At 48.9% G+C, this 20,716-nt stretch overlaps 2 protein-coding genes across 6 annotated transcripts in view; one reads left to right on the top strand and one right to left on the bottom strand.

Annotated features, from left to right (window-relative positions):
* PARP9 (poly(ADP-ribose) polymerase family member 9) overlaps positions 1-19,542 on the bottom strand; it is a 51,887-nt gene extending 32,345 nt beyond the window's left edge. Inside the window, exons 1-6 of one of the 4 annotated variants that reach the window (XM_083154321.1) lie at positions 19,022-19,542; positions 15,257-16,169; positions 14,305-14,523; positions 10,717-10,932; positions 2,808-2,865; positions 357-905 (exon numbers count right to left, since the gene is read on the bottom strand). In XM_083154321.1, coding sequence (XP_083010447.1) covers positions 357-905; positions 2,808-2,865; positions 10,717-10,932; positions 14,305-14,523; positions 15,257-16,165 — 1,951 coding nt within the window. In that variant the 5' untranslated portion in view covers positions 16,166-16,169; positions 19,022-19,542. Of the gene's footprint in view, positions 1-356; positions 906-2,807; positions 2,866-10,716; positions 10,933-14,304; positions 14,524-15,256; positions 16,173-17,106; positions 17,236-18,910; positions 18,991-19,021 lie in introns of those variants that run through there. The other 3 variants (XM_083154320.1, XM_083154322.1, XM_083154323.1) reach the window with 3 other exon arrangements.
* The window catches only part of DTX3L (deltex E3 ubiquitin ligase 3L), a 39,237-nt gene continuing 37,486 nt past the window's right edge, over positions 18,966-20,716 (top strand). Inside the window, exon 1 of one of the 2 annotated variants that reach the window (XM_083154319.1) lies at positions 18,966-20,586. In XM_083154319.1, the coding sequence (XP_083010445.1) occupies positions 19,524-20,586 (1,063 nt within the window). In that variant the 5' untranslated portion in view covers positions 18,966-19,523. The remainder of the gene's footprint in view (positions 20,587-20,716) is intronic. The other variant, XM_083154318.1, reaches the window with a different exon arrangement.

Raw genomic sequence — 20,716 nt, 5'->3', positions numbered from 1 at the left:
CATGCGATTTATTGCATGTCAAAATGGCACATCAAGTGACAAATCGCAAGTGAGCCTCCCAGGAGCTGCTGGAGGAGCTCAAGGGCAAACTGCTCCGACTTGTGCAAACATTTTAAGCACAGCCACGCAAGCGCAGAAGCACTGCAGCATGGCTGGCAAGGGGGCAAACATCGGAATGCCACCATCGATTGCTAAATACCATCAAAACCTCACAATGCAATGTTCATCCCTACCTATTGCAGCAATAGATCCGTCAGCAGCGATGACACAGCCTTCTTCAGGTATACGGTCCTTCTGTGGTCGATCCAATGACCCACACCCCTTCTACGCTGCATATTACCGCTCATGTTACTTACTCCGTCTCCTGAGCTGCAGTTTTCCGTCCGGACTGTCTGCGGTGCGATTTCTGACATCCACGACATGACCGGGCTCCACTCTCAGCTCTTCGCTGCTTTGAGTGACGTAGGCTCTCTCTATGGCTCGGTTTGCTTTTGCCGAGTATCTGTAACGCCCAGATTTATTTTCATAGAACCAAATCACTGCAGCCTCCACCAGCTCCTCCTCCAGCGTCTCAACGTGTTTCTCCTGAGCATCCAAGAGAAGACGTTCCACCAGTACTGCCGCCTTCACCCTGTTCTCTGGAGTACCCTCAATCTGCATAGTAGCTGTCCCTTTCTCCAGGACTTCATGTATGGAGACATTTGGGAAAGCAGGAGATACCAACATGTCGTGTTCCTTAGCACCAAGGAGCAGTATGTGGTTATTTTGTATGACCACCGGCTCAGAGCGGACAATGTTGTCCAGGAAAGTGGCAGCCGCTTCGACATCTTCCATGCTTGGTCCATCAATGATCACACAGGTTTCTTCATCTGACACTTGTGTCTTCAACCCCCAATTGTCCGTCCCTGGTAAATGGAAATAACGACCAACACACTGAGATAATCCATATTACAGGACAATAGGATTTGTTCAAAGCGGTCCCTTATTATTTTTGTTTATTTATAGGTCACCACGCATGGGGAGAGGTAAAGTGAAGATAAATAAAGTACCTGCCAATCGTCTCCTATCTGCCAAGTTACACGCTGTGTTTGTAAAATGACGTAGGAGCGAGTCGTTGGTACTTTGGGCCTGATTCATTCTCTTATAACCGAAGCCTAGTGAATGGCTGAATTCTGGACAGGCGCTGACGTCGTGACATCAGCTGCTCGCCCTGAGCAGGTGTTCTCAGGGGTACACCCAGCATTTTTATGGGCGCACCCACTGTTTTTGTGAACACGCCCATGAAAAACTAAGCGTACCCCTGCGCCCACCCCTCCCTTACCAGAGCGAATGGGCCGGCGAGTGTGAAACTCGAAGAAGCTCCTGGGGTTTGAGCATGTGCATAACTTGGGGACGGGGACGACTTTGGCCCATAACGAATGGGTCTGAATTGGCCTCTTTACCTTTCTTTACTTTATCTCTCTCAAAGCTGTAAGGGGGAAATAGACCATAGTATAAGGATGTAGAGGACCAACAGGCAAAATACAAAATGAGAAAGAACAGACATTTTGGATAACGCTCCTAAATTCTAATATGGTTTTTGGTGGCGGTCTTAACGCTCAGGAGAAATTCAGACAGTGAAACGCGCAGGTAGAGAGCGGGAAATCTGATGTCACAGTACTCAGTGGTTTTAGATCAGCCTGGATTAGTAGAACGGGTACTTGTGTATTATCTGGGCGCCCGATTTTTTCATCTTATGTGAATGTACAACCAAAAATCGGTCGCATCGCATGCGATTCGACCGATTTTGGACCCGATTTTTAATAGTACAGGCACCCAGATGCCTGATTCCTATGTTAAATGCCCACCCAGACCCGATTTTTGATTGTACACCCACCCTGATGGGTAATGACTATGTCAAATGCCCCCCCATTGTTAACACCACCCCACGATCAACGCCAACCCGAAGCGTGGTGAGCGCAGCGAGCCCGAGGGGCGGCGGTACGCGTCCTCCGACCTTTACATACCCCCACTATCCACGTCGGCGTGGAGTTGATTTAATATAGTGTGGCGAGCGCAGCGAGCCCGAAGCGTGGCGAGCACAGCGTGCCCCGCGAGGGGACGCGTATTACTTCACATGTATTCCGCGTCCGCTTGCCACGCTTCGGGCTCGGTGGCTATCGCATCGCATGCTATTGTAATGGCATGTGATGCAACCGATTTTTACATTGTACAAGGAACGTCCAAAACCCCGAAAATCGGGTCCCATCACGTCTCATCGCATGCCTTAAGTAGTGCCATGCGATTAAATAATCGGGCGCCCAGATATTACACAAGTACCGTAGAACGTTTTGCACGTGAAACGCGTTATATATTCCTGGGGCTTCTGTGCTCTTTTTGAAGATTACATTTATAAATATAAACTTTTAATGAATTGTTGACATTGCTGCCGGTTTGCCTATTAACCATTTGATTGGTTACACCAGGAAGCCACATCTGACCCCACGCGTTTCATTCCCCTGCCACCCAGCAGCAGGATTTCCCTCAGGTCTGGTCTGTTCTCTGTCATACAATGTCATTATCTTATAGACTGTAAGCTCATGGGGTTCACTTTACCGGGTGCATTGCTGTCAGTGACTTCCTATACAGTATGTAAAGCGCTACTACACATTGTAAGCGCTGGTGTTATAGCGATATACTATATAATCCTTTCTATTCAGCAGAGATGACTATACTGACGCAATAGGAGTCGTGCAGTTCATCATTATCGCTAATGGCAGCTGACAATCCAATGACAATACACAATACAGACCCTGAGCCGCTCTCACCTTTCCCCTCCGCCCTGTTCTCCGGATTCTTGATCCGTGAAAGTTCTTCTTGGAAAGCCTAAAAGCAGAAACGTAAATGACAGATTTATGTTTTTTTTGCTAAATAAAATCTTTGGTTCCTGTGCTTGCACGCAAAAATACTTCATGCGAGGGGTTCCCTGTTTCAAACGTCTCAACATACATAGACGCAATTCTGCAACCATGTATCATGGCTACTGCAGGCTTTTTACGTGACACTTAGGCCCCATACACACCAGAAAGATTCATGCAAGATTAGGGTACAATTCGTCGTTCGTAACGACGGTTGTGCATGAATCTTATCACTATCGTTTGTTTTTTACTCACGATTGTGGTCGTTAACGATTGGATGCGCGCTCCCGTCAGCTCGTATGTCGCATTGGCGGTTTTGCCTCCTGCAGCAGAATCAGCCGATCCGCCCGCAGATTGTGTGTTGATCATATGCACATCGTTAGCACATTGAGTGTGCTTCCGTCGTCGCGACCATCCATCCGATCCGTGTTTTCGCGCGAGTTCCTGGACACTCCTACCGCAGCCATATTGCCCCGTGGATGCAGCAGCGAAGGAGCACACGGCGTCTTCTACTGCGCGCACCTGACAGCAGGTAAGCAGGCCACCGCTGACCTCAACACCCCACCTGGGTCCCCGCTGCCCATACCAGGCCACCGCTGACCTCAACACCCCACCTGGGTCCCCGCTGCCCATACCAGGCCACCGCTGACCTCAACACCCCACCTGGGTCCCCGCTGCCCATACCAGGCCACCTCTGACCTCAACACCCCACCTGGGTCCCCGCTGCCCATACCAGGCCACCTCTGACCTCAACACCCCACCTGACCTGGGTCCCCGCTGCCCATACCAGGCCACCTCTGACCTCAACACCCCACCTGACCTGGGTCCCCGCTGCCCATACCAGGCCACCTCTGACCTCAACACCCCACCTGGGTCCCCGCTGCCCATACCAGGCCACCGCTGACCTCAACTCCCCACCTGGGTCCCCGCTGCCCATACCAGGCCACCTCTGACCTCAACACCCCACCTGGGTCCCCGCTGCCCACTAATAAAGGTGGCCAGATGTATTATGCCAGCCCAGCCGCCAATCTTCCCCTGCGGCCTACCTACCAAATATTATGCCACCACCACTAAATGTAATGTAAAGATGATAAATGTATAGAAATATGATTTATTAAAATTTCTTAAATGTATAAAAACAAAACATTTATTTTTATTAATTATATACAGTTTAATGAAACATATAATTTTAACTACTATTTATATTAACCAAACTATTGACATTTGAAAAATATGTACATAGACTATTGTCAAATTTTATTTTTTTTTGGCAGGAATGTCCCAGGCACTGGTCAAAGAACAGGAGTTTGTGGAGGCATTCATAGAGAAATACCGCGAACTTGAATGCCTCTGGAAGACAAAGTCGAAAGACTATAGTAATAAAATCAAAAGAGCTCAAGCGCTGCAAGATCTCCTTGAATTTAGCAAGAGCTACAACCCAGAGGCTGATACGGAATGGGTCCGTAAAAAGATCCAGAATTTGCGGACTGTGTTTCTTAAGGAACATAAAAAAATACAGTCTTCCAAAAGGTCCGGTGCTGGTGCAGGAGAGGTGTATGAGACGTCGCTGTGGTATTACCACTTGCTGACCTTCACACTCAGCCAGGAGGTGCCAAGGCGAGGGCTCTGCATGATGGTGGAAGGCGAGGCGGATGACGTGACAGCGGCCATGGATGAAAGTTTCCAGCCGTTATCAGTAAGTACTGGTCCAATGTGTATATCACCCCTTTGCCCCATTTCTTTCTTTCAATCATTTTTTTGTTCCTTTATCCAAAAAGATTTTAAATGTGGTCTTCCTGCCAGGGGACAGCACCAACACCATTGAAATATGCCTTATATTGGTCCCTGACCTGTTTGGCTCGTGCTGTCCCCCGGTACTGCTGGGCCGGCATCTCCAGGGACACAATTGGGGCAACCTCCCTGGGATCATCTGGGTCCTCCGGCGGTGCTGGTCCTGCCGGGCGATGTGCCCTTTCTTTGCGGCGAAGTAAATTGTGCAGGACGCAGCACGCCATGACGGCCCAGTCAATTTTATCCAGCCGGAGGTTGATGGCTGTGTGGAAAATGCGGAATCTGCTGGCCATTATCCCGAATGCACTTTCCACAAGCCGGCGTGCCCTGGAGAGCCTGTAGTTGAACACACGTTTGTCGTGGTCCAGTACACGCTTGGCATAGGGCTTCATGATGTGTTCATGAAGCCCAAATGCCTCGTCCGCAACAAATACAAAGTTCAGCCCATGCTTGGTTTGTTGAGCTGTGGGCAAGTGCATGGTGTTGGAGGCGAGCCTGTGGTAGAACTTGGTGTCCTTCAAAGTTCCACCATCTGAGGCCCGACCATTCCTGCCGACATCCACAAAGAGGAACTCGTAGTTCGCATTGACCACAGCCATCAGCACAATACTGAAGTACCCCTTGTAGTTGAAGTAGTACGAACCGCTGTGGGGTGGCTGATTGATCCGGACGTGTTTCCCATCGATGGCTCCTCCACAATTAGGAAAGTTCCACGCCTCATCAAATTCAGCAGCGATGTTTTGCCACTCCTGAACGGTGTTGGGGAACTGAAAAAAAGAGAAGGTGATGTTAACTAATTGTTGTTGTTTTCTTTTCCACAGACAACAAGTACAGAGATAGAGGTGGTCCACACCTCAACCCCTAATCCAACCCCAGAGCCACAAGACTCATCGGGAACAATCTATGGAGTTCCGGAAACCCCCACCCCGCCTCAACTATTTGGCAAAAAGAAAAAACGCAGAACCAAGGCAGTTCCTGAACAAGAACCCGATGATATTCTGGTTCGAGCCGAAGAGGTGCTGCGTAGGCCATCTGATGAGTTTGACACCTTTGGAAAGTACATGGCTGATGGCTTACGGAAGCTACATCCGGACCAACAGATGGCGTTCGAACGCGTCACAAGCGAACTCCTGTTTATTGGCCGACAGGGCCGCCTGTCAATCAAAACCACACTGATGGGGCTTCTTCCATTGCACCAGACGCTGCAACAGATGCCTGCCGTACCCTCACCAGCCATTGCATCATTGCCTTTAAACACCCCGCCCATTAGACAATCCTGTACCCAACCTCAGACCCCACCCCGGTACAGTCACATGTATACAACATTGTTGGGAGACAGCACGAACCTGGATGATACACCGGTTTTGCAAGATTTATGACCGCATCCCATAGAATTATTTCGCAGTTGGCATGGAGTAGTATGTAACACGGTGCTTGTGGCGGAGATAATGGCCATGCTGACTTGTTGCATACTTGTAGAACAATGGGGCCGGGACCATTGTATATGCAGTATGCAACAGGTAATCATGAGTCCCTTTCTTTATCTGCGCTACAAGCGCCGTCTCTCTACTGCTCCATACTGCAAGGCAATGAGGCACTGGTTTGGTTTTAAGTTAAAATAATTTTAGTAGTTATGGCACTTTGCCTATGTTTTATATGCTATGTGTGTTCTTTCTATAGGTCCATGCTTGGAGCAGTATGGCACATGGTGCATGTTGTGCAGACAATGAAAGGACCTTCATGCTACAGTGGCGCAGAGTGCAGAGCAATGGGGCCGGGACCACTACTTCTGCACTATGCGCCATGGATGCATGAGGGTGCTTTTGTTGTCCGCGCTACATGCGTCGTCTGCCATACTGTCCCTTGCCGCACGGCAATGAAGCATTTGAAATGCCTTGTTATTTTTAGGGCAATTTGCCTATGTTTTATATGCTATGTGTGTTCTTTCTATAGGTCCATGCTTGGAGCAGTATGGCACATGGTGCATGTTGTGCAGACAATGAAAGGACCTTCATGCTACAGTGGCGCAGAGTGCAGAGCAATGGGGCCGGGACCACTACTTCTGCACTATGCGCCATGGATGCATGAGGGTGTTTTTGTTGTCCGCGCTACATGCGTCGTCTGCCATACTGCCCCCTTGCTGCATTCCAGTCAATTAATATAATGTTCTTGCAATATTTAAATAAACAACATTACTATATAAGCATTTAGGATAACAATATTTAAATCAACACAAAGCACTTTTAAAAATTATGTGTACTCAATGTGCTGTATGACACATGGTACTTGTGGTACAGACAAAGGACATGGCCACGTGGCACATAGTGCATATCAATGGTGCCAGGACTATTGCATCTGCACTATGCATCACGTGAGGTGGAGGGGACATGCATTATCTGCACAAGCACCATGTGTCATACTGAGATCTACCTCATGTCCGAACAAAGACAATACATTTGCTTTATATTTTTGATATTTGCATAACTTTTTTGGCAATTTTTATATTTATACTGTAAAAAAATAAAAATAAATTATCAGTATTTGTGAAACTCACAGTTCCATTATTTAAATAAAAAAGGTTATCTTTTCACTACAAGTGTGTGGTATATTTTTCCTTACCTTGCAATACTGATGCTGCAGGACCTTCACGATGGCTTTACAGGTCTCCGGGATGATGAGTCCCAACGCTTGCGGGGAGATGATGGATCCAAACTTGAGGTCCGCCAGCGATCGTCCTGTAGCCAGAAACCTGAGGGTTACCACCAGCCGGTCCTCAGCAGGGATAGCCATCCGGTACTTGGTATCCTGCTTCTGGATGTGGGGGGTGACCAGACGCAGCAGCTCCTGGAAGGTCTCATCGTCCATGCGAAGGAAATTGCGATAATCCTGGGGATTATTCTCGCGAATCTCCATCAGCAGGGGCATATGAGACCGCGCTTGTCGTCCCAGGAGCCACTGCTTGGTCCAGCAGGATCGAGCCTTCCTACGCTGGGCCCTCATCCTCCTCACCCTGAGCACAACGTAGGAAAGCAGGAAATCTTGCTGGAACGAATCCATAATTCAAAAAAGCAAAATGGGGGAAAAAAACACACTTTGTTCAGCAATGCAAAAACAAAGCAGCCAAAAATAGCAATGTGCAGCGTTCTGCAGGAATGCAAAAACAAAGCAGCCAAAAATAGCAATGTGCAGCATTCAGCAGGAATGCAAAAACAAAGCAGACAAAAATAGCAATGTGCAGCGTTCAGCAGGTATACACCAAGCCTCACTAGTCACAAAGCAGAAATGAGGTCCTGCAAAATGGCTCCTAGTCTTGTTACCCTCCTCTGCTAGCCCAGCCCATAATTCTTTGTGTTCTTTTGTCCCCCCCTTGTCTCCCCTCTGGTAGCCCGGCCCTTTATTTACATTCCAAAAACGACCGTGACCAGTGCACTCACGATGCACTCACGATCCGCACATCCGACTGTCGTACGACCATCATGTGCGATGTCGTATCGTGAGTACATCGTTAGTAAATCGTATGGAACATAGAACACGATCGTTAGCACATCGTTAAAAGGCCACGGGAGAGCGCCGCAGGAAAGTGCACACAAAATCGTTAGACGATCGTTAGACGATCCTGATCTTTCTGGTGTGTATGGGGCCTAAGTGTTCCCGCTAGGCTGTTGTAGCGGGGCGCTGCGCCCTGCCCGATTTTTAAAGGGCAAAATGCGCCCTGCCCCTCTAGCAGCGCCCCGCTAAAACAGCCTCACGGGGAAGCCCAGCGCAGCCATAGACGGCGATGCCTGGCGCTTCCCCGGCAGCACAGTGAATTCGGAGGGGCTGGGCCCACCCCCCCCTTTGGTGACGGCGACGGCCGGGAACGCCTCATTTGATGAGGTCGGCGGCCGGGCACACCTCCTTTGATGACGTTGGCGACCCGGCACGCCCACTTTGATGACGTTGGTGGCCCGGGACCGCCCACAGCGGTGACGCCGGCGGGCCCAGTTCGCCCCCCCGACGCCCTGCCCACTCTAAATGCTAGAGTGAACACTAGACACTACAGCTTTTTTGAATCGGTTATTGATAATTTAGATTACCGGCAGGATGTCTATTGTGTAGTTTGGACGTTACGAGCTTATACATTGTCATCCCGAATGATCAGGGACTTTTGGCTGTAAGGAAACTTTCAGGATTGGCTGATACTAGCTTAAAACCCAGTGGGAGTGTAACTGGAGGCACTCTCCTTGAAAAAAGACCGGGGCACCAGTCTAAAACGCGTTTGGAGCCTCTAGTCCACTTCAGATGGGACTTTGGATGGACTTGTGACCAGTTGCCTGCCTGTTTGCCTTATTTAGAGGATATCCGGGGTGTCACCTCCTCTTTTGAGCACAATTGAGAGCTGTTTTATTTCAGTTTTCCACCATCCAGGTAATTGGCCATCTTGTTTTATCCTATGTCCCATGTTTTATTTGTGTGAGTTTTAGAATAAAGTGGTATTGCACCATATATTTGCATTTTATTTTTTTGGGTACCTACTGGAGACTTAAGCGTGGAACTCCCACTAATATCATCGGTGGGGAGGAAGTACATCACACTGCGCGTCTATTTATTGGAGAAGAGGAGACGCCACCTCCCCAGGAGGAACGTACGGTATCTCTTTGTTACTTGCGGTATCTCTTTGTTACTATTCACTTGTCTTTGAAATACGGAGAAGAGGATCGATTCCCTTACTACAGGGTGGTACTCTTTCTTCCATTTGAATTAGGTGCCACTGGAGGGGACACCCACATTTCTATCTATCTGCTTTGTATCTCTTTGTGGTGTAGGGTCACCACTGTTGGGCTGCCTGGCGCTTCTATTTAGCCAATCAACTCTCTTTGTTGTGTAAGGAAACGGATGGTCGGGAATGAATTGTATAATAATTTTTTCTCAGCTTGTTGGAATTGGTGCTGACGCACAATTATTTTCTATTGGATGGGAGATTTGATCTCCAGACATCCGGTTGTGCGATGGGGACAAATTTTGCCCCATCGTACGCTAATACTTTTATGCTTCAAGTAGAAAGAGACCCTATTTTTCGAAAGTTGATGTATCCAGCAGGGTGATATTCTACGCTAGATACATCGATGATTTGTTCTCAATATGGGAGGGGACACATGAGAGTCTGTCTGTGATTGTTGAGAGACAGAATGTCAGTGATAGTCCGGCCAAGCTGATATTTAGTACCGATACCCCCCTAATGCATTTTTAGGAATGTTCAAATTGAAGTACAAGAGGGGTTAATCTCCACCAGTGTCTTTACTGAAACCACTGATCGGAACTCCTTATTACATGCATCTAGTTTACATCCTAAAAATTTAAAATTTGGGCTTCCTAATTCCCGAGCGAGGAGGGTCTGCAGTGATGAGTCTATAGCTGCTTTAGAGATTGAGAAGATGCTTGTGAAGTTTATGACGAGAGGATACCATTTACCTCTATTAATTAAAGCTAAGGGGAGAGCACTAGGGATACCTAGAGCAGAGCTGCTCAAACAGCACACCAATGAGAAAAAGTAGGTGAATCGTGTCCCCTGGGTTAATCACTTTAATGTTGCTAGTCCCCTGATTAGTTTCCACTAGTGAAAGTCTATGGCCGCTAGTGTCATCTGATAACATATTGGGTCTCAAAGACACTTCTTTAACCCTTTGAGTGGTATGCCCGGTGATACCAGTAGATGAGCGGCTTTCCTGGCGCGCATCACCTCTCACCACCGGGCCATACACACTGGGCGGGTATGAGCTGAAAGCCGTTGTAACTTGGTGTTTTGAGCGGCTTTTAGCTCAAAGTCACCCAGTTTGTATGGACCTTTAGTCAAACACATTTAGATAGACACCTAAAGATAGTCGGGTGCGTCTAGATCTACAGTAACGGAAGTTAGACATTAGAGCGATGGGAGTTTAACATGAAAAACTTACTCGCCGGTTCCGGGTGGGTAAATGGCAGCCAGATGTACGGGGGCCGTAAGCTCTTAATTAATTTTGCAAAATGCACACAAAAGCTGCAAAAATACCTTAAAAGTATCTTTGTCCTTTTGGTAAATAACGAAATACACGTCCATGTTGCGGCCGCCATTCCTGGCGAAGGCGACGACTGCCTGTGTCATGAGTCTCGCTGCAGTCTGCCTGGAGAGTCCGATGTTCCCAGTTCCCAGAGCCGGAAATGAGATGGATCGGGAACTATATTGCCATGCTGTAGTCAGACACTCTTCAGTCACTTGTCTCAGAACCTGGAATAATAAGGAGCAGCGCTCAGTAATAGTAACATTATCCAGCGGATGCCCAATATAGAGTACAGACAACTAGTAAAATATAACATGATCTAGTGTAGGACTATGCAGGGGCGGATCCAGGATAAAATGACAGGGGGGGCACCATGATAAAAGAGGGTTTAGGTGGGGGAGGGGCGGTGTTAGTAATGCCAGTGTACATGCTAAGAGAGTGGCAGAGAGAGGGTGGGAATGGGATTAAAAATAGGCCCTGGCATTTAAAGTACGCAGGCCCACCATGGCGACAAAAGCGAAGGATGCAGTTGTGCGCGCGCCGAAGGCAAAAGGGGGTGTGGCCACTCAACAAGGGGCATGTCCTTGAGTGTAGTGTACAACACTATATACAACTTCTACACATTATGCAACAAAATACTAGACCCCACTATACTTGCCCCTTACACATGATGCCAAATGAAATGAGCCAAAATTCACATAATGCCACATGGATTGAGCCAAAATTCACATAATAACACATGGATTGAGCCAAAATTCACATAACACACGGATTGAGCCAAAATTCACATAATAACACACGGATTGAGCCAAAATTCACATAATAACACATGGATTGAGCCAAAATTCACATAATAACACATGGATTGAGCCAAAATTCACATAATGCCACTAGGATTGAGCCAAAATTCACAATACGCTTCATAAACAGGGACATTGTCCACCAAAGGCTCGCATTAAACATTTACACCATAATGTCCATTACACATTAAGTTACATGCCATTATGTCCATTATGTATTATGCCAAACACCATAATGCCTATTAAAAATTATGCTACATAAGTGCTGCTTATCTACATGCTCATTGCCAAGGGTTCCATGCTCATTGCCAGAGGTTCCATGCTCGTTGCCATGTGGGATTACATGCTCATTGCCAAGGGAGAATACATGCTCACGGTAAATGGGTGACAGCCGCCGCCAGGCAGAAGTGACAGCCACTGACAGTGGCAGAGCCTGGCTGTATCCAGAGCACTGCAGGTCCCGGCTATTTGAAATAATACCCCTTTCACACCAGAAAATGCATTCCCAGGGTGGCCCCTTTTACACCAGCCTAGTCCCTGCATTTTCTGGTGTGAGGGGGAGAGAAAACCACCCCTCCCCTCTTTAACCAGTTATCTCATTTAACCGGCTATATCTTCGGAACCAACTGACCCATTTACATGAGACAGGTATTATATTGAAGAACTTTTGAGTGGGCTTTGAATGATTTTGGTCCAGTGAAACTGGAACGTTTGGTTCCAGAGTAATCTGCCATCAAAGAACATGAACAGCCATGAAATTACATTTCAAAAATAAAAAAATCGGTTTACATGCAATATCTCTAGAACCGATTGACCGATATGGACCAGCCTGGTATCATATCGATTTGGAATTGAATGAGATCAACCACAAGCTTCTGTGATGCCAGCGAGGGAACTGGCAGCCGTCGGAACTGGGTGGGGGTCGGAATTGCCGGGTCCCATATTATCCTATGGGGAAAAAACGTTACAGCTTTGCCAGGCGATATCTCCGGTTCCCGGGGGGCTAGAGACACGGGGCTGGGCTCGTTGGAAAGCCCTGGTCCTCGGCTACAAAATGAATGACAGGGGGGGCACGTTCCGAGGTGCCCCCCCCCCCCCCTGAATCCGCCACTGGGACTATGTATAAGCTCTATGGTCAACCAATGACTAAATAAACATATGTATATTCACTATTTGTTAAAAACTGACAGCAAGAAGATACGCTGGCAAATGTAGGGTCCGCTAGAGGTGAGGAATGCTGGATGGTCTCGGATGTTTTTTTAAAGCGGCAATCATTTCACGTCCTGCACCTCTAGCGGACCCTATTACATATACCATGACATGGGTGGATGAAAGTCACTCGGTGCTTGGACAGCAGAATCTAACTTGCTATTATTCCAGGGCTTGAAAAAACACGAGGGCCAGGTCACCATGGCGACCAGATTCTTCTTCTTGGCGACCAGATATGCCAATGAAGCAGATCATGCCGGGCAGAGTGGGGCGCTTGTGTTAATGGCAACAGCCGGGCAGAGTGGTGGACAACCCACTTGGCTGTATCAGAGCAGGTCCCTGGCACGGCTATTTCTATTATCTCAAGGTGGCTCGCAAGCCAATCGGAGCTCGCGCTTCGGCAGCCAATCAGGAGTGGCAATGGTAGCTCCTGATTGGCGGACCCCCTCCCCACTGTTGCCAATAACACGCATGGTAACAGTGGGGAGGGAGGGAAGAGGGATAATCCCCCGTGCAAAGAACATGTACCCCTGGCATCCAGCATGTAGGTAAGTGGCATTTATAGGTCTGGCTCCTACACTTTTATCCTGGCTCCTAGATTTTAAAGAAATTTGTCAAGCCCTGCATTATTCTTCACGTGCCTAGGTGTGCCTACTTGTTTGCTTGGTAACAGGAGTAGGCTAACTAGGGGCAGGCAATTCCTGGTCAGTGACTGTGCCTACAGAACCGAAGCCAGGAGACCAATTCCCATAGAAGAGAGTTGTTCTGGCAAAGTATGGCTGACGGAGACAGGCTTATATAAGACACCTGGAATCCTCATCGGAGAATAATCGCTATTAAATAAACCTAAATCCGAATGTAATATATAGATTATCTGGACTGGGCTTCATCATGGCTCCCAGTACCGGATAATGGGATCTCACTGCTCGTTCTTCCTTATCTCCGTCTCTACAGGATAAAGCGGAGGCTCAGGGTAATGATATACGCAGGAACAAGGCTAGCGCTAGATGGACACTGTTGCTATTACTGATCATACTGAATAATCGGAAAGTGATAATTAGAGGACACAATACTTGGCCGGAACCGGTACAAACATAGTCAATAATAAAGGATAATAATAATAATAAAAATACTTACCTTTTGTCAGAGGTGTTGCCGGGATTATTTTCGTTTTCATTTTTTTCTGAGTTTTTTTACTGTGCGCCCCGGTCTCGCAAACCCTCCCCCGTCATAATGTCACATGCTAGGAAGTTCGCTGCAAGGATGCACAGGCGCTGCGGCTTTCCACAGTGACGTACACCTGTCACTGTGACCCAGCCCTCCCCCTCCTTCATCTATGAGGTCTCTTGTTCTCCTTCCAGGTCTCTCTCCTACCTGCTCCCTCCCCCGTGTACCTAGCAGCCCCAGTCTATATCAGGGTGTACACGTAGCTTTGTTTGACCGAAGCAGTACAGGAGCCTGGGCGGTTATATTGGCAGGCGCGTGCTGTGCAGGTTATGTCCCGCAAGCACAGGCGACACCTACAGGATGACATCACTTTTATCAGCAGTTACATTTATTATGTACGTTATGCACAATACAAATACTTACATGCTCAGAGTTCTTTGCATCAGACTGCTGTAATATCACATTGTACACAAAGTCACAGTCCAGCTTGTAACCCTTGGTCGGGATCATTGTGTTGCTGTAACCCCCTTTATTGTAGATTTCACTCTGCATGGAGCTACCAGCTTTTGTGCTAATTGCCTTAGAAATCTCCCCTATGGACAGTTTTAGGCATGGGGAGACTGAATTCACAATAACTGCAGTCTGCAAAGAATAAGAATGGGAATTATTATAAATCGCACATATACAGTCACCTATATCCTCATATATACAGTGATCCGAATAGGCCCCTACCACCATGTCGGGGTTTGCGCATTTCTGCGTATGTGCAACCTGCAAACGGCCGCGGTGAGTTACTCACTCGCCAGGCCGTCCGGAACAGCAAGGGAGGGACGGGGGCGGACAGAGGCGGTGCTGGGCCATGGGAACGCCCAGTGTTTTACGACCATCCCCATGAAAACGCTGGCATTCCCATTGGTATGCGGGGGGGGGGGGGGGCTGATGTCTGCCAGGGGTGTGCACCTAATGTCACATGACTTCAACGGCCCCACCCGGTCTTCATCCTGGCGCCCGCAAATAAAAGTCAATTAAGACCTGCCTAAGATTATTTGTTTAGGCAGAAAAAATCTTTCGATGGTCGGCGACTAAAGAAAGATTTCTCCTGCAGCAGCGGCCTCTTTGGCGCTCGGTAAGCTGCGATCTTCGCAGCTTACCAAGCCAGCAAGAATCAGGCCCACAGTCACATGATCACATGTATAGTCACATATATAATCACATATATAGTTCCCACAGGTTACAATTTGCAGTAGCGTCCAAGCGACCAGTGTTGGAAGTCTATGCGCACATCACGGGACTGTGGTGGATTTTATTGTGTCCTCTTTACAAAGTTTGAAACATCTCCCCCCTCTAAGTAGGACCCTAGGCTCAGCCAACCAACCTTCTCTTCCTGGATCAGCCCATATTTCAGGTGGAGGTTGAGTCCGTTGATTGTTACTGACTGTGCCGTATGTGACATAGGCGCTCTGCGGGAAGGTGTCTCAGGTTGATACGATATCTGAGTAGTGCGAGAAGATGTTGGGTAAGAGGAAGGTTGTGCAACACCAAAGGGGTCACTTGGTCCAAAAATCTGTTCACAGGCCAACTTCATGGCTTGTACGGTTTTGTCATCGTGGTTCACAAACCGGATCTCTTTCAGGTGATCGTTGGCTGCATTGTAAATGAATGAGTGGACCACTTTCACGATAATCTCTGCACAAAGGTCAAGAGGAAAGCCGAAGATCCCCGAGCTGACCGCTGGGATGGCCACGGATGTCATGTCTTTATGTATATTGATGTATCCTAGGATTTGGCGAATAACTTTACACAACTCATCCTGACATTTGTCTGGAATCCCGCTAAACCACATAGGCCCCACTGCATGGACAATGGCTTTACAGGGCAGGTTTCCACCGCACGTCACGGCAATATCTCCAGCATTCAACTTTCCATTTCTAGAAATAAAATCTTTACTCTCTTGAGTAATCCGTGGTCCTCCCGCTTTCACCAAGGCCAAGGCCAAGCCACCGATATGCTCCAGCCTGTCATTTGCCGCATTGACCACAACATCGACATTTTGCCTGGTCAGATCATCCTTCCAAACGCTCACCAAGACTTTCTTCTGATAAGGTCTCTTCTCATAAACCGTCACCGCCTTTTCTGACACCACTGCGGAAGTCCCAGGTTTGGGTCCCTTCAGCTCAATGAAGCATTTGTATTTCCTAATTAAAAGGTCGTTAAGCTCATTCAGGCAACTATGAATGTGCTTGCATGTGTCTTCTGAGACAGCAATCTTCTTCTGGGCATCCATCTTCCTGCTAACGAAACAGAGAGAAACGTCAATATCTGACGTGACCCCTTGGCTACTCCAGGGTCTTCTATCATATCATAATAATGCGTCAGGTTATGGTGTAAAAAAGATATGAAAAAATAAAATAAAATTTGGTCATTGAAAAACGAATGTATCACATGATAATTGAGGTTGTGGCGGAGAAACCAGCAGTGACTAACAGAATACAAACTGGAGATACACACAAACGCCTGGCACTGAGGTCAACGGGCAAGGTAAACTGACTGATCTATAATAAGGACAATATACCACACACTGAAGTACCTTCCAGTTTACATTATGCCATAGAGTGCTCCAGAATAAACATTATACCACACAGTGCCCCAGTATAAACATTACACCACACAGTACCCCAGTATAAACATTGCCCCACACAGTGCTCACATTATGCCACAAAGTTCCCCAGTATAAACATTATACCACACCGTGCCTTAATTATGCCAACAGTGCTCCACATATAAACATTATACCACACAGTACCGCTAGTATGATACACAGTCCCCCAGTACAGACATTATACACACGAACACCTGGCACTGAGGACATTGGGCAACGTAAACTGACCACACACTGAAGTACCATCCAGTTAATATTATGCCACACAGTATAAATATTACACCAAACAGTGCCCCCATTATGCCACACAGTTCCCCAGTATAAACATTATACCACACAGTACTGCTAGTATGCTACACAGTCCCACAGTACAGAAATTATACCACAAAATGCCTCAACACAATTCCCCCCATTATGCTACACAGTACCCAAGTATAAACAATATACCACACAGTGCCCAGTATAAACATTATACCACACAGGGCACAATTCAGAGCTGCTTGCTGGGCTGAGAGTTTTTGGAGCCCAACAGGCAGGTAAACGCTGCCCCACAAGTCTAGACTCACCAGGCCCTGCGAAGGTCGTGGGGAGAAAGAGGCCATCTCCCTCTACAGCTGGGGAACGCCTGCGGTTTCTGGGTCACTCCCAGAAAATGCTGAATTCCCACCTCCAAACGGCCGCAGGGTGTCAATAAACCTACGCGCAGCCAGCAAAGGCTTCGCAGTGTTCATTTTAGGTTTGTTTTGCACGGAGCCGCGCCCTGCCCTTTTTCTTTTTTTTACTGTAAAGCCACCCTGCCCTTTACTGTGCGCCTTTCCGCTGTGCTGTTGAAGCCCAATCCTCCGCTGAGAGCGCCGGGGGACGGGATGTGGCTGGAGGAGCTGACACGCCCTCAGCAAAGGAGTTGAGTGGCCTGTCAGAGCGGAAGGGAACAATATGCGGATGGAAGAGCTGACACGCTGCTCAACTCAGAGCAGAGTGTCAGCTCAATACCCCCTGGGCAACAAGTATACAATACCCTCTGGGCAACAAGCATGTAACTCCCCCTGGGCAACAGGCATGCAATTCCCCTGGGCAACAAGCATGTAACGACCCATGGGCAACAAGTATGTAACTCCCCCTGGGCAACAAGCATGTAACTACCCCAGGGCAACGAGCATGAAATCCACCCCCCCCCCCTTCGTGGCAACCAGCTTGAAAACGTGGCAACGTGCATGTAGGTAAGCGGCACGTATGTGGCATAATATGTAATAGGCATTATGGTGTGTGGCGTAATGGGTGTATTTGTAGGGTAATGTGCAATTTTTTATATATGTTTTTTTTGCTTCTTATGCAAATTTTGAATGTACAATGTGCCCTGCCCAGTGGTCAGATCCCTGCATGAACACTACTTTGCTGGCTGCCTTCATATGGCTGGCTCGCGAATGCGCACTGCGGGTGGTCAATAATCGTTCAGGCTGCAAATTCGCAGCCCAACGATCTGGTCTGAATCGGGCCCACGGTATGATAGGAGTCCCATTATAAACATTATACCACAAAATGCCCGAAGTCTGATACACTGTTCCCCCCCCATTATGGAGCAGAGTGCACCCCAGAATGCCATACATTGCTCCATGTACAAACATTATATAACACAGTACCCCCAGTATGATACACAGTGCCCAATTAAGCCTGTATCTTACCCCATCCCATCTGCACCCCCTGAAATCCCCTACCTTACCCACATCTTCCGAACCTCCTGCACCTCTACCTTAGCCCCAACCAACCTACACCCCCTGAAATCCCCTACCACACCCACATTGTCTGCACCTCTACCTTTTGTACCTTACCCCACCTTCACCCCCCTTATCTACACCACCTGACCCCACCCCTCTCATCTACAACCCCTGTACCCAGGGCTATTTTTGTGCAGGCTCCAGCAGGAACTGAGGCCCTTATTCTAGTTCACTGTTTCTGACAAAATATTCCTCAGATGGACAAAACCGCCTCACCTGCAGTGCACATGGTTTTGTCCATCTGAGGAATATTTTGTCAGAAACAGTGAACTAGAATAAGGGCCACAGTTTCTGCTGGAGCCTGCACAAAAATAGGCCTGCCTGTACCCCTCTCCAACCTACCGTACCTAACCTTACCCCATCACCTCTACATCCCTGTACCCCTCCCCACACCTCATGTATCTTACGGTTACCCCATCTAACCTACACCTATTCAACCCTGTACCCCTCGCCCATCCCACCTACACCCCTGTACCCTTAATGTAACCTTACCCCATCCCACCTACACCCCCTGTAACAGCCACCCCATAAATACATTACACATCCCCCCCCCCCCCCCCCTAAACGCACCTACGCACCCCCCACCCGCACATACATGGCGCAGCCGCAGGTCCCCGCACATCCCGGAGCTGCCGCTGGGGGCGCGTTTCTGTACGTTATAAAGTGGCCCCTTACTGTCTACCCCGGAGCCGTTATTATGACTCACCGGGAAGTCGGTATCTGGGATGGGGTGAGCTTGGCCTGGGGACTCCGGCTCCCGGGATCAGGGAGCGGCAGCGTCTCGCAGTTGCCGGAAACTTTAGTAACTTTCTGTTTCGTACCCGCTCCGCCCAGTTCTGGGAAACGAAAGTGAAAGAGACCGAGAGACAGCCGGGGAGAGAGACCGAGAGACAGCCGGGGAGAGAGACCGAGAGACAGCCGGGGAGAGAGACCGAGAGACAGCCGGGGAGAGAGACCGAGAGACAGCCGGGGAGAGACCGAGAGACAGCCGGGGAGAGAGACCGAGAGACAGCCGGGGAGAGAGACCGAGAGACAGCCGGGGAGAGAGACCGAGAGACAGCCGGGGAGAGAGACCGAGAGACAGCCGGGGAGAGAGACCGAGAGACAGCCGGGGACAGGGACCGAGAGACAGCCGGGGACAGGGACCGAGAGACAGCCGGGGACAGGGACCGAGAGACAGCCTGGCAGACATAGAGGGCACCGAGCAGATGGGTGAGAGGGTAGTAGAGGGGCAGATGGGCATGGGGGGAGCCCCTCAGTCAGACACACAGTATATGGTGGCGCAGGGAGTCATGGGGGGAGCCCCACAGCCTGTGCCGCCTGGATATGATAAGCATATGGGGACACAGGGAGTCATGGGGGGAGCCCCACAGCCTGTGCCACCTGGATATTATCAGCATATGGGGACACAGGGAGTCATGGGGGGAGCCCCACAGCCTGTGCCACCTGGATATTATCAGCATATGGGGACACAGGGAGTCATGGGGGGAGCCCCACAGCCTGTGCCACCTGGATATTATCAGCATATGGGGACACAGGGAGTCATGGGAGGAGCCCCACAGCCTGTGCCACCTGGATATTATCAGCATATGGGGACACAGGGAGTCATGGGGGGAGCCCCACAGCATTCGACACCTGGATATGCTCTGTTTATGGGTGGACAAGCACATATGGGAGGAGCTACACAGCATGGGACATCTGTATATGATCAGCATATAGGGGCACAGGCACATATGGGAGGAGCTACACAGCATGGGACACCTGTATATGATCAGCATATGGGGGCACAGGCACATATGGGAGGAGCTACACAGCATGGGACACCTGGATATGATCAGTATGTGGGGGGGCAGGCACATATGGGAGGAGCTACACAGCATGGGACACCTGTATATGATCAGGATATTGGGGGACAGGCAGACATGAGGGGAGCCCCACAGCAGGGGACACCTGGATATAATCATTATATCGGGGAACAGGGAGACACGAAAGGAGCCTCACAGCATGGGACACCTAGAGAAGCTCAATATATGGGGGCACAGGCAGACCCAACAGGGTATGTTAGTGCAAAGTTAGAAAACACAAATTTGGAGGGAATAGATGATTGGTTGCTCACACCGGGCCCCATCCTGGTGAGGATCCCATCCTCTAAAAAAGATTTAAAACTGAAGGTTGAAAAACATTTTGGATCCAGAAAATCCGGAGGAGGAGACTGTGCGGTGACTATGCTGGACCACAAGACGTATTGTGTGGCTTTCAAAGATAAAGAAGGTGAGTGCCGCATTGTATGTGGCCCCCCAGGTGTGGCTTGTTACATGGGGAGCGGTGGCGAGTGCCACATTGTACGTGTCCACCCAGGTGTGGCCTGTTACACAGTGGTGTAGCTAGGTGCCACGGTGCC

Source organism: Crinia signifera, chromosome 7, assembly GCF_055691185.1.
Source record: "Crinia signifera chromosome 7, ASM5569118v1, whole genome shotgun sequence".
NCBI classification, from domain to species: Eukaryota; Metazoa; Chordata; class Amphibia; order Anura; family Myobatrachidae; genus Crinia; species Crinia signifera.
This window is presented reverse-complemented; position numbering and strand designations above follow the sequence as displayed.